This window comes from Panthera tigris, chromosome D4 (genome assembly GCF_018350195.1).
Source record: "Panthera tigris isolate Pti1 chromosome D4, P.tigris_Pti1_mat1.1, whole genome shotgun sequence".
NCBI lineage: Eukaryota > Metazoa > Chordata > Mammalia > Carnivora > Felidae > Panthera > Panthera tigris.
In genome coordinates, this window is record NC_056672.1 from 56,758,882 (window position 1) to 56,772,560 (window position 13,679).

The 13,679-nt window shown below is 36.7% G+C and overlaps 1 protein-coding gene across 6 annotated transcripts in view; it reads left to right on the top strand.

The window, feature by feature from the left end:
- LOC102954785 (phospholipid-transporting ATPase FetA-like) overlaps positions 1-13,679 on the top strand; it is a 106,440-nt gene that overhangs the window by 23,488 nt on the left and 69,273 nt on the right. For all 6 annotated transcript variants that reach the window (XM_042965027.1, XM_042965026.1, XM_007076509.3 and 3 more), the window contains one exon: positions 3,390-3,452. In XM_042965027.1, coding sequence (XP_042820961.1) covers positions 3,390-3,452 — 63 coding nt within the window. The remainder of the gene's footprint in view (positions 1-3,389; positions 3,453-13,679) is intronic.

Genomic DNA, 13,679 nt, shown 5'->3' on the forward strand with positions numbered 1-13,679 from the left:
AATGGCATTAGTAGAAAGAATTGTTTTGTACTTCAGTTTATAGTGTTATACGAAGGTTAATTTCTTAGTGTATAATTATCCTATTATGGTATATAAGATGTTAACATAAGAGTAAGGGGGGGTGAAGGGTATATGGAGATTCTCTATAGTGTTTTTGCAACTCTTCTGTAAGTTTAAAATTATCTCAAAATAAAATGATTTTTTTAATGTGGTGACCAAAATTGGCTTTTTCTTTCAATAAGGGTTATTAAAAAACTACTCTCCTCATGAGTAAGATAAAGTATTTCCTATAATTGGTGTATTCACTTTAATTTTTTAGTTCTTTTGTAATTATGTGTTGAATAGATATAAAGTTTACAACAAATGTGTAATTTGTAAAGAGTAACAATAACATGAACACAAGTGTAGCTTGAAGCTCTCAGTATGCCTTTTCCATTCTCCCTACCTTCTCCCTAAACTTTTTCCTGAATTTTGTACTTTGTATTCTCTTCTCTTTACAGGTTTACCTTGAAAATGTATGTCCCTAATGATATAGTTTTGCATGATTTTTAACTTTATGGAAGTGGAATAATATCATATGTATTCTTTTTCAATTTTCCCCCTACATATTATATTCCTAAGATTTTATCATGTTAACGTATTTAACTGTATTTCCTTCATTTTCATTGCTATGTAGTTTTCTATTACAGGAACATAACACAGGTTACTTCTCTATTCTACCATTAATGGCTATCTGGTTAGTTTCCAATTTTGCTGTTATGAGAGTGCTACCATACACATCTTTGTATATGACATATTATGAGAGTTTCCCTAGGGTGTATACATAAAATGGACTAGCTGGGTTATAGGATAAATCCTCATCAACTCTAAGATAAAGCCATGTTATTTTCCAAAGTGGTTGCCCTATTTTTAATACCACCAATAGTATGTAAGTGTTCCTTCCAGTGGTTCTACTTTCTCTCTAGCACAATATTATTAGACTTAAACTTTTTTTTTTTTACCAGCTTAGTGGGCATGTATATAGAAATTTTAAAACATTGCCATTTATTGATTGACTACTTTGAATCAAGTACTCTGGCAGACATTTTCATACATTATTTAATTTAATCCTCTCATAGCTCTTCTCAGTCTGGTGGAAGAAGCTAATGTTGTATTTAGTTTGCAATAACATAATTACACCTCTCTCTCTCTGACACATTTATTCTTTAGTGGGTCTTTCTCCATCTTGTGTGTCCCTAATTTATTTCCTGTTTCTTTTTTAAAAATCTCATTGTAGAAGAAATTTGAGGGAAGGATCTCTGGTTTCTAAGTGGTTAATAGCATGCTCCAAGTCGCATTGTCATTAATTAGTAGCAGAGTGAAATTAAACCTGGTTCTGTAGATCCTAATGTTTTTTCTTTTCTTTTCTTTTCTTTTCTTTTCTTTTCTTTTCTTTTCTTTTCTTCTCCTTCTCCTTCTCCTTCTCCTTCTCCTTTTCCTTTTCTTTTTTCTCTCTCTCGCTTCCCTTCCCCTCCCTCCACATTCCATTCCTTCCTCCCTTCCCTCACATTCTTCTGCTCCTCCTCTGAGGTTTGTATTTTTTCCCCCTCTCAGTTTAACAGCTTAAATGTACTTTCCGGTTGGCTGCTATGTAATATGATGTGCGTGCAGAGTTCCTGATTCTAACTAAACAGTCATTACTCAGGTCTCTGGCTGGCCATTATGTTCCTTATAACCATTTCACATTCCTAGCTATGCTCCTTGTGTGGATTTGGCCAGACTACCCTCTAAAAGCTGCTGGTGGCCCTGCAGGGGTTGGAGAGAAGCCAGGACTTCAGGATATCCCATTCTTGGCTCATCTTTCTTGGCAGCAATAGAAACTCAAGCCTACTGTGGAGGTGTACACAACTAAGAGTAGAACTGGGTGCCTAGAGAATGGTGATATTAGAACTGCTAACATTAGTTAGGAGAACACAGGTTCTTTTGACAGAAAAAACAGACTTTAGGTTGGGATACAAGCCTTGTAGCCAACAAGCACAAAGTAATTTTGTTTAGTCTGCATAATATTTAATTTTCTTTTTTTTTTTTTTAATTTGGATGCATGCACTCTCCAATTTGTCACAGTACCCAGTATTTCATTTCCTGTTGTTTTACATCTAACTACCTGCTATTAACTTCCTGGCTCCCAAAGTTATTTGATGGAACCCTGCCTAGATTATTGAAATATGAATTTTATCCTTAATGAAGTCACTTGGGCCTCACAGAGACCAGAACTGGAAGATACATTCTTATTCCAAATCATAGTTGTCCAGTTGGTTGTGCTTTTTCCTGATAGCTGAACATCTCTTAGCTGGAAATATCCTTTTACTTAGAGTTTACATTTCCCTCAAGATATGAGTTTTCCCCCCATCTAATCTTATTTGGGATGATTAAGATGAAAAGACTTTTCTAGTCTTGGCTTATCCACACTTGGTGACTTGGGAGACCTGAAAGAAATTGATTAAAATAAATATACTTTATTGGCCTTTTCTGGGTTGAGGATAAAGAGAAAGAAGGGGGAAAAAAGCAGGGTTTTTTTGTGTAGAAAACCAGGTGTCAAATATTTTATTTAACTCATTAATTAATGCGATAATCAGTAAGATCTTAAGATCAGTTTAAATGAAAGTGTAGAAGCTAAGTATTTATAGGCAGTTTAATGAAGAAAGATTAAGATTTCTGAATTATACATAAAACTAATTGAAGTCCTAAAGTGCACAAGTCATAACCTTTGGAGTTATGTTTTTCACAAGACATAAAATATTTGTATCTCTATGGGATAAAAATCTATAGAAAACTAACCAAAGGCAGGGGTGCCTGGGTGGTTCAGTTGGTTAAGCATCTGACTTTGGCTCAGGTCATGATCTCATGGTTTGTGGTTCGAACCCTGTGTCAGGCTGTGTCTGAGAACACAGCTCAGAGCCTTGAGCCTGCCTTGGATTGTGTTATCTCCCCCTCTCTCTGCCTCTCCCCCACTCACATTCTGTCTGTCACTTTCTCAAAAGTAAATAAACATTTAAAAATTAAAAAAAAAAAAACAAACTAACCAAAAGCATAAACCCAGAACTTCACTAAGAGATCACCTGGTAATTCTTTTGCTTATCTCCAATGATCTGTCTCAGATAATTTTTCTGACAAAGTGTAGTCATCAGCTCAGACTTGGTTGACAGAAAGTAGAATCTGTTTGCCAAGCTTTGAAAATATAACTTTATGATGAGAACATATGAAATGAATTCTAAAATTTAGCATATGTGTCTTAGAGGTAGATTATTTTGGATTTCTGAGAACAAGTACCAAGTGTCTTAAGCACATGTTTCAGTGAAATGGTATTGGCATGAGAAATTTTATTCTGAATCTTTTTATTTCCTTTACAGAAATTCCATGGAATTATAGTTGGTACTACCGTGCAATGTCTCTATTTGAAAGGCAAGATGGAGGTAGGTAAACTCAGTAAATATTTACTCAGTAAATAAGTAAGTATGTATGTCATTTTTATTGCTTCTAAAAAGTAAGTTAGTATGCGTGTGCACCCATGTACATATGACAGATAAACAGACTGGCCACCATATCAATCAAACCACCAATCAATGAAACCTCCAATCTACCAAACAACTGAACAAGAAAGGAAATATACCTTGCAAAAGTAAATACTTTGTACTTACAAGTATAAGCTCCACTGTTTTGTTATCTGAGAATTCTAATTTGAGTAGTTCTAATCTTATCTTTTGTTCTTTTATTTCTACTTTTATTTTGTACTTTTATTTGGAGGTTCACCAGAAAAGCTTGTGTTCCTTTTTCTCTCCCCATCCTTCACAACTGCCTCATGCTAAAAAGAAGTGGTCAGTGTGAAAAAAGGTTGCTGAAACAGATAAGGTCATCCTTTGCAGCCTCTCTGTGGACAGAGCAAATAGGTCTGGCTATGGTGTGAGGGAGGATTTCCATACCACTTCCATGTTCTCCTTTGGTGAGTCCAAATACTAAAGGGAGCTGAGGTAATCACACCCAAGCCTGACATGAGGAAAAAAAATTTTCTGACATAAAATTTTCAAAAAGGAAGCCAGAATGTAGTTCTATATTTAGAACTGCCTGACATGAAAAAATTTTTTTTCTGACATAAAATGTTGAAAAAGCAAGCCAGAATGTATTTCTATATTTAGGCTTCCTTTTGAGGAACGAAAAAAGTGCAGAGAATGAAATTAGGTCACTGACTTCAGGCCACACTAAACCTTTTTTACTTTCTGTCATTGTGCAGTTGTCCGATTTCTGGAGAGAACTTATTTCAAGGGCATGAGCCCTAGTTCCAGAAAGAAGAGTTCCATCCCAAGGGCATAGGCTTTAGTTCCAGGAAGAGGAAGTTAGGGAACTCTCAACTGAGGGAAAAACCAGGGAGCCCTTTACTACTCTCAGAACTGCTAAAGGAAAGAAGGCTGAGGAAAACAAACTAATGGACCAGTTTCTCCTACATCGTCTTATGAACAGAAAATATAGAGAGCAGAATACTTTAGGGAGTAGTAAGTTCAAAGCAAATGAGGAATGTGGCGATCATCAATAAAGACTGATTTACTTATTCAACAAATACTCATTGGTCATCAAATGAATGCCAGCCACCGGGCTACATGCTGGCAATACAATGGCAACAAAACCAGACAGAATCCCTGCTTTCATGAAGATTATGTTTTAATGAAGGACAGCCTTGAATTAAGTCATAGCATGTTAAATAACAGCACAGAGAAATATAAAATTACAGCTACAATAAGTGCTATGAAGTAAAGATCATTTGGGAGACATAGTGGTTCAAGCATGGATTCCGGAGCCATACTTTTTAGGTTTGAATCCTAGTTCTACCACTTACTCTGTTATCTTGAGAAAATCTCTTAATTTCTCTATGCTACAGCTTCTCATCTACGAAATCAGGCTATATGTAGTAGTGCTACCTCGTAAGTATGTTGTGAGGATTAAGTGAAGTAGTATTTGTAAAGAACTTAGGACACTATCTGGCATATGGTAAACACTAAGTAAATGTTTATGTAAAAAAAATACAGGAACTTTGATGGTTTTGTTGTTGTTCAAGAAGATAATTTAGAACTTGAATATTTATAAACATGGGTTATTTCAAACGTCCAAAGTTTTACTAGTGACAAATAATTGAAATCAGTTTCCCTGGCCTAAATCCCTTCAAGTAAGCTAGGCCTGAGCAGTGAGCAACTAGTACTGGTCCATCTAGGATGTCCTTTTAGCTTGAGTTAATAACAGTGGCAAGCCCAGTAATTTGGCCTCTGTCCTTTTCTAGGCTATCAGCCTATTCTGATTAGAAAACTTATAGTACCTAGAGTGAATATTGACTGGTTCTAGCATCTTGCTTATCTGCCCTCTCCTTTCTATTTTTTCTACTGCTTTCTTAGTTCAGGCTCTCATCATTTTGAAGTGTTGACTATTATAGCAATATTTTAAGTCATTTTATGAATGCAATCTGTTCTTCTGTAAATTCATCATATTAATTTTCTGAAATTCCAGCTCTATTGGTTTTTTTGTTTTTGTTTTTTTTTTTCCCTGCTCAAAATCTTTCTGGGATTGCTTTTCAGGTAAGGTCATCAGCCTAACATTAAAGACCTGATTTTACAGTCTTTTCTCCTGCTTTCTTCAGACTCTTCCTACCTCTGTACTATCATACAACCTGTCTGGTTTCAGTACCAAACTTTTCATTAGGTTCTTCTTCCTGCCTAGATACCTGTCTCCTACCTTTATATTGAACCTATATTCATCTTTTAGGCTTAGTGCAAGTTTTTCTCCATGAAGCTTCTTTCACCAGTTCCAGCCACCAGCCTCCCCTGCCCCCATCCTCCACATCATCTTTCCTTCTTGAATTCTTACAGTGTTTTCTGAAGTTTTTAAAAATAATAGCTTTATTGAGATATAACTTATATGCCATCAAATTACCCTTTTAAAGCATAAAATTTAGTGACTTTTTTTTTAATTTTTTTTAATGTTTATTTGAGACAGAGAGAGACAGAGCATGAACGGGGGAGGGTCAGAGAGAGGGAGACACAGAAACTGAAACAGGCTCCAGGCTCTGAGCTGTCAGCACAGAGCCCGACACAGGGCTTGAACTCACGGACCGCGAGATCATGACCTGAGCCGAAGTCGGCTGCTTAACCGACTGAGCCACCCAGGCGCCCCTAAATTTAGTGACTTTTTAAAATGTTTTTTATTTATTTTTGAGAGAGAGCATGAGCGGGGGAGGGGCAGAGAGAGGGAGGCAGAGAATCCAAAGCAGGATCCAGGCTCCACACTGGATCAGTGCAAAGAGCCCCAACGTGGGGCTCTAACTCATAAACTGTGATATCACGACCTGAGCAGAATTCAGATGCTCAACCAACTGAACCACCCAGGCACCCCCAGTTTAGTGATTTTTTAATATATTCATAGAATTGTGCCACCATTACCATAAATTAATTTTAGAACATTTTCATGTCAAAAAGATACCCCATACGCATTAGCATTCATTCCCAATTCCTGCCTTCCCCAGCCCCTACCAACCACTAATTTACTTTCTATCTCTATTGATTTGCCTATACTGGACATGACATAAATAGAATTATATAATGCCTGGCCTTTTGTGAATGGCTTCTCTTGCTTAATATTTTCAAGGTTCATGTTGTAGCATATATCAGTACTACCTTCCTTTGTAAGACTGAATACCATTCCAATGTATGTATACACCACAATTCATTCATCAGTTGATGATAGACGTTTGGGTTGTTTTCATTTGGGGGCTATCATGAACAATACTGCTATAACCATTCATGTATAAGCTTTTGTGTGACCCAAGCTTTCTCTTGGGTCTCTCCAATTCATTTTAAGTCTTATTTATATCCTATCTTGAATTGATGCTTTACTGTTTGGGATATATATTGTGTGGTTCTACTAAATTGTCTGCCTAGAACAGTGCTTACAGAGTTTCCTCTGTCCTGGAAAGTATATATGTATATGTTTATACATAAATACTCTGCCAAGGATATACACCAATCTGTTAATGGTGGTTTCTTTGGGGAAAGGGAGAAAAAGGGAACGGAAACTTATTTTTTCTCTTTATATTTCTGATTTTAGACTTTTTATGGTTAAAACACATTTATGTGTTACTTTGGATTATTTGAAAAATCATTAAAGAAAAAAGTGTAATCACAAAGGGAAGTCAGAGAAGTTAAAAGGACAGAAAAAAAATGGGAAAAACAGGAGGAGGGGGATAGATACTGTGGCATTTAGAGCAGATACTGTGGCATTTAGAGCTTTAGTAATAGAATCATATACAATACCACATTTAAACAAATACAAAAAGTAGACATCTATGATGCATCACTCTGAACATAGTACAAACTATTGAATTGTACATTTTATTTTGGATAGGTGAATTGTGTGTATAGCTCAATAAAATTATTTAGAATAAAACAGACATCTAAAGTTTTTAGAGTTAGTTTGTGGAATTATGTTTCTTTAGAAAATTTAAAGCAACAATTGAACTAATTTTTAGGAACTTTCCCTGACCTCAGTAACAGGAGCAGCCAGATAAAGTACATGATGCCCAACTAAACTTGAATTTTAGTAAAAACTGAAACAAATTTTAGAATAAGTATGTCCCATATAGTATTTGGAACATATTTTGTTTTTGTATTTTTATTTGCTAAATCTGGCAACCCTAGACAAAGAAGATTAACTTTGAATCTCTTAGAGTGAACTTGCTTCTTTAGCGTTACCAGGATTTACAGTTAGATCCAGCTTTGTGTGAATGGCCTTTTGTTTCTAACTAATGACCTTTATTGTAAGTTTCCCAATCTCTCATCTCCTATCCCAGGAAGATTTTATGATTAGGAAGCCATGAAAATGATATCTAGCAGTTCAATCAAACATGATTGATTTTACCTTTAATAAATTGATTTATTGATAAATTGATTTATTGATAAAAAAAAATCATGCTCAACTTTGCAAATGATGTCAGAGGGTCAAAGTACCATTCCCAACTTCCATCTGCCTAGAGTAATATCTTCCTTGAAAGGAAAGGGAAGAAACCAAAGGTCTACAAGAGGAATAGTGGGTAGGGCCTTTAGTTTTGATCATATCCTGAATTGTAGCAGCTGACCAATGTTCTGTGTTAATAAATTAGGACTTGGTGGGGTGTTTTGTTTTGTTTTTGCTTTTATTACTATTTTGATTTTCTATTTGTTTTATTACTATTTCATTTTCTTTTATCACTATTTGATTGTCCTTTGAGCAATTCTAGCCTTATTTCTGCTCAACTCAGACCCAAGAATTAGTGAAGCTATGGAGGAGACGGGAAGAGGCAGAGGTACCAGAAGAGTTATAGTAGCTCAAGAACTGGACTTTTCATGACATTCAGGACTTTAGTGAGCTTCCTCTCCAGGTTGTTGTTTTTTTTTTTTAATTGAAGAAAATGTGATTTTATTATCAAACTTTCAAAAGAATTCCAAGTGTATTACAAAGAACATCCATATTCACCTCACCCAAATTCCTAATTGCTATTATCTTATCACATTTGCTCCATCTGTGTGTGTATGTGTGTACATACTACATATATTTATATATAATAATCAGTTGTTTTGTGAGCCTTTTGAGAATAAGTTGCATCCACGATACCCCACCATCCCTAAATACTTCAGTGTATATTTCTCCACATTGAGGATACTTTGCTGCTTTAACTACCATATAATCCTCCAAGTTAGGAAATCAGCATTAATATAACATCATCATTCAACCTCCATTTAAATTTCACCAACTTCCCTAATAGTCTTTTCTTCCTTTTTGACATACTGCACCTTCCAGGAACACATGCTCCTGTTGGCTCTTCAGCTTCCTCCAGTCTGAAACTGTTCTCCCTTTTCCCCTGCCTTTTCAGGTCCTCAACAGTTTTACCTCTTTTTTTTTTTTAAACTTCATTTCTTTCTTTTCTTTTCTTTCCTTTTCTTTCTTTTTTCTCATTTGAGTATAGTTGACACACAATGTTACATTAGCATCAGGTGTACAACATAGTGATTCGACAGGTTTGTACATCATGCTCTCTTTACCACAAGTGTAGCTTGCGTCTGTCCCAATATGTGGATACATTGATACATCACTCGTACAATATAATTGACTATATTCCTGATGCTGTGCCACTTATTCAGGAAATGCAGGCTTCCTGTTATGGGATGTATGAGTCTCCAGGTTCTTTTTGACACTGCACTCTACCCACCCTCTTCAGCCATGCTGAATATCCTTCTGTTTGCTGACCTTAGCCTAGAAAGATCAACAAAGAATTAGCTGAGGTTTCTCTTCCAGCCCAGCTGTTCTGTGATTATGTAGATACTCCCACAAGGAAGAGGTGATTATCCTCCATTGGAGGGGTTTAGACAGAAATCTGACCACAATTTAATAAAACATGTTTTCAAATATCAATTCACTTGTGTCCTTTTTCATTCAATGAATCTTCATTAATCCAAGGCCTAATGCTGAACTAAGTAGTGGAATACAGAGATTTAAAGACAAAATTAAAGGAAATATATGATCTGTACCTTTAAGTAGCTCTTAGTGGGAGAAGATGGTATTATAAATAAATATGAACCTGAAACATAATGAAGTAGTGATGAGAAAACAAATGAGCTACTGCTTATTCTACAGGACTACAGACCCAGCCTTGCTCATGGTGACTCTCTGCTACGTCATTTAGCTAATCTATGTACCATTCCTCAGATGGGAATATCATCTTTTGGCTAAACTCCAGATATCTAAGAGATGCAGTCTGGAGAGAGGAAGTATAAAAATTTTCGTGTGTAGCCAAGACTGGAAGTCATATGGTTAGCTAAATTTACTGGTAGCTATATAATGTTTCAAATTATGCTATTTGACTACAGTAGGATAAATTGTGATCATTTGAAATCTAAGAAATACGAGTTTTCCTAAAGTAAACTGACTCCAACTAATCTGACCAGAAATTACAGAAATTGGCCAATTATCCTTCACCTGGCAGCTATCCTTACTTCTTTTTTAGAGATGGGAAAATTTCAGCTACGTACATTAGGTTACTTGGGTGAAATCACCTAGGCCTATTGATCTAGAATGACAATAAGGGGTCATTGCTGAATTTCTCCCACTAGCACTTGGGCTTAAATGATTTAGGAGTCTGGCAGTGTAAGGAGAGAGCACATAACTAATCTATGAGACTTGTACTCCTAAAGATCATCTCACTGTTCCTCTTAGCTGGAAAATTCCATTTGTGATTGAGTTCTCACTGTGAGCAAGGAGATATTTGCTGAGATCATCCTAAACCTGATTGCCACCTCGCCAACTGGCCTTCCTCTCTTTTTCTCCCTTCCTCCTTTTTCCTCCTGGTTACTTTCTTTTCAGTGTGCCTCTTTCTCTAGTTGTCTCTTATAGACCTCATTTTCCTTTTTAGTTTCTGCCACTTCCTTGTCTGGGCTAATCTGTAATCTTCTGTAGCTTTAACCACCTAAAACCTGAAATTGGATTACATCAAGATTGCATAAGAGCTAAGTTTATCACCCTGGCATTTGAATCAAAACATTAAGACGGAGGCTGCTTCTATTTTGACACTTCTCTTCTACTACCATCCCACCAAAGGACTGAGTAGAGTTCCCCTCACTGGACTGTGGCTTCCTCTACTGGCTAGATTAGCTTTGTACATCCACAGGAGATAGCTGAAAGTTCAAAATCCATTAGGCACAGACAACTGTATCAGTGATGGTTATGGAATCTCCTTGACATAGCATAAGATAAAGGACAAAAAAATATCATTTAATGAGCACTTTTGATGTGTCAGAAATTATATAGGCACTTTATAGTTTCCCTCTCATTTAACCCTCACATTAGCATTTTAGGTAAGATTTTATTACCCCATTTTACATATGAGGAAACTAAAACCCAGAAGTAGAAAGTGACTTGCCCTAAGTCACTTAACAATTTAGTCACAAAGCCCAGTCTAGAATAGCCAAATTTTTCTAAGCATTTTTATATATCAAGAATTGTTCTAAAACAATGCTTTGTATTCCTTAATTTATTAATCCTCACAGTAACCTTATGAGTAGGTATTATTATCATTTCTATTTTACAGACTAAAAAAATGAGTCTCAGAAAGGTTAAGTAACTTCCTCAAGGCTACATAGCTGGTAAGTGGAGGATTGAGATTTGAACCCTGGCAGCCTCAGTTGCTCATGTCATTAACCCCTGTTGGAGGCTGCCATAGTTTTAAACTCTAGGTCCACTGCACATTTTATAATACCAAGTGGCCTGGCTTCACCAGTATTCTGGCCCTTTCAGTTCAATTATTTTACCACCTACAGTCCAGCTCTCATCTCAGCACATGTCCTTTTGAAACTAGGCCTTCAATCCACAGACTGTAAACTAACCCTTTAGTTACCAAAGATAGACACATTTTCCAGTTACCAGAGGTCCAACTAGGTGTTTGTCTCCTTGAATTCCATAGCCAAAACCTCTTTAATGAGACTGTCTCTTAGACTTTCCTTGTCTAAGCTAATTTCCAGTCTTCTGTAGTTCTAACCTCTCATCCATAATTCACATTTTGTCACTCTTGTTTCAGCCAAACAGAAATGAACTTTGACTTAACAAGTAACAGGGAAAACACTTAGTCATCCCTGTCTTTTCTCAGTGGTATTCACAAGCCCTAGAGAATCTTGAATTAATCTTTTATTAATCAGTCTGATAACTGTCTTCCTGCCTTTATTATCTCAGAGATGACTTTCTTTCCTTCCACTTGTCTTCTATCTCTCTCAGACTTTGAATTTCTTCTCCTAGATGGTTGTGCCAACTGATGTTTTAAACCATTTTTCTCATCATTCCTGCTTTTCCTTTTTTAGTGGTGTCTTATGAAATCTGACTTTCTAGCCCTCAATTCCTCTTCCTTTCCTGATGGAAATCCTCCTTTCTTTTCTTCTTTCTCTTATTTCATGGAAGATCCGGTATCAACGAGCCAGAACTATGTAAAGGTTAATCCTGCCCCCAATATGGAGTTTCAGTCTGTCTCCACCAGCTCAGGCTCTGAACTTTGGGATCTACCTCTTTTACTCCACTCTTTTTTCGCTTTTTAAGTTTATTTATTTTGAGAGAGAGCATGCATGCATGCATGTGCGCACGTGTGAGTGAGTGCGGGAGAGGTAGAGAGAGAGGGAGAGAGGAAATCTCAAGCAGGGTCCATGCTATTAGCATGCAGCCTAAAGTGGGGTTCAAACTCATAAAGCGTGAGATCATGACCTGAGCTGAAATCAAGAGTTGGATCCTTAACCGACTGAGCCACCTAGGTGCCCCTGCTTTACTCTCAAACTCAAAGAGGGAGGTATGTATTAAATTTCTGTGCAGAGCCTGGACTCCATGTATCTCTTAGGGTTTGGTGGGCTTAGAGAAAATAGCTTACTGCAGCCAGATGAGTTGCTGGAAAAACCTGTTAGACCTTTAGTAAGTTAAAAATAATTAGTAATATCTAGGATTAAATTTAATAAGAAATACAAAATTCAATAAGAAAATATTAGAATAGAACTTTATCAAGAGTTATAAAATATTTTTAAACATTTCTTTTTTTTGACATTTATTTATTTATTTTGAGGGAGAGAGAGAGGAAGAGGGAGAGGGAAAGAGAAAGAAAGAATCTCAACCAGGCTCCATACTGTCAGCACAGAGCCTGATGTGGGGCTCAGACCCACAAACCACAAGATCATGACCGGAGCCGAAGTCAGACGCTTAACTGACTGAGCCACCCAGGTGCCCCAAGGCTTATAAAATATATTTTAATAAACAGAGAGACTGTGCTGGGTCTTTTGGATATGATTAGAAGGGCACATGGCATGGGAGAGACTGATTTTACTTATCATTGCCTGAGCTGATTATGAACACAGTAGAAGATTAGCCTACTCAGGGATTGGATAACCTCAACACTAGTAGAAACACCAATGCTGTCCTGGTACTCTGCCCTAATCGGGCAGTTATCTGGGCCACTGAAAATGTCCCTGCACAAATAGTATAGGCCAACCAGCAGCTCTAAATCCTATATGCAGCTAAATTATCTAAGCCATACATGTTCTACTTTTTTGGATAACCTAAGCTACAATGGTTAACTGAAAGTCTTATATCACAAAGTTGTAAATAAGCCACTAACTAGCCAAAACAAGGCACAGCAAAAGGTCCTACCAGTTCCGTTTCAACTTCCCCCATCTTTATTCACATAATCCTTGTAATCATTGGAATGAAATAATGAGAAAGAATTGCACTAGTTGAGTAGAACATACTACAAGGTGCATAGAAAGATGGTAAACCTAGCCCAGGGAAGACTCATATGCATTGCTAGCAAGGTAACTATACAGGTATGATCACAATGCATAGAAGAGTGGCTTCCCAGGGGTACACCAACAACTCTCTTCCTCACAGGGATATATAGTGTGTCACTGAGTGGGGGACTGATAGTGCAAAAATGTCAATTCATCCCAGTTAATCTGTATAATCTCTCATATCCTAGGGCAAAAGCAGCTAAACATCCCAGTTTCACCTTTCCCATAATTTGTATAAATCCCTGAACTTCCTCATAAATCTGTATTTTTGCACTGCCCAATGTGCAGACTTTGGCCCCTTAGGTATTTTCTATAAGAAAT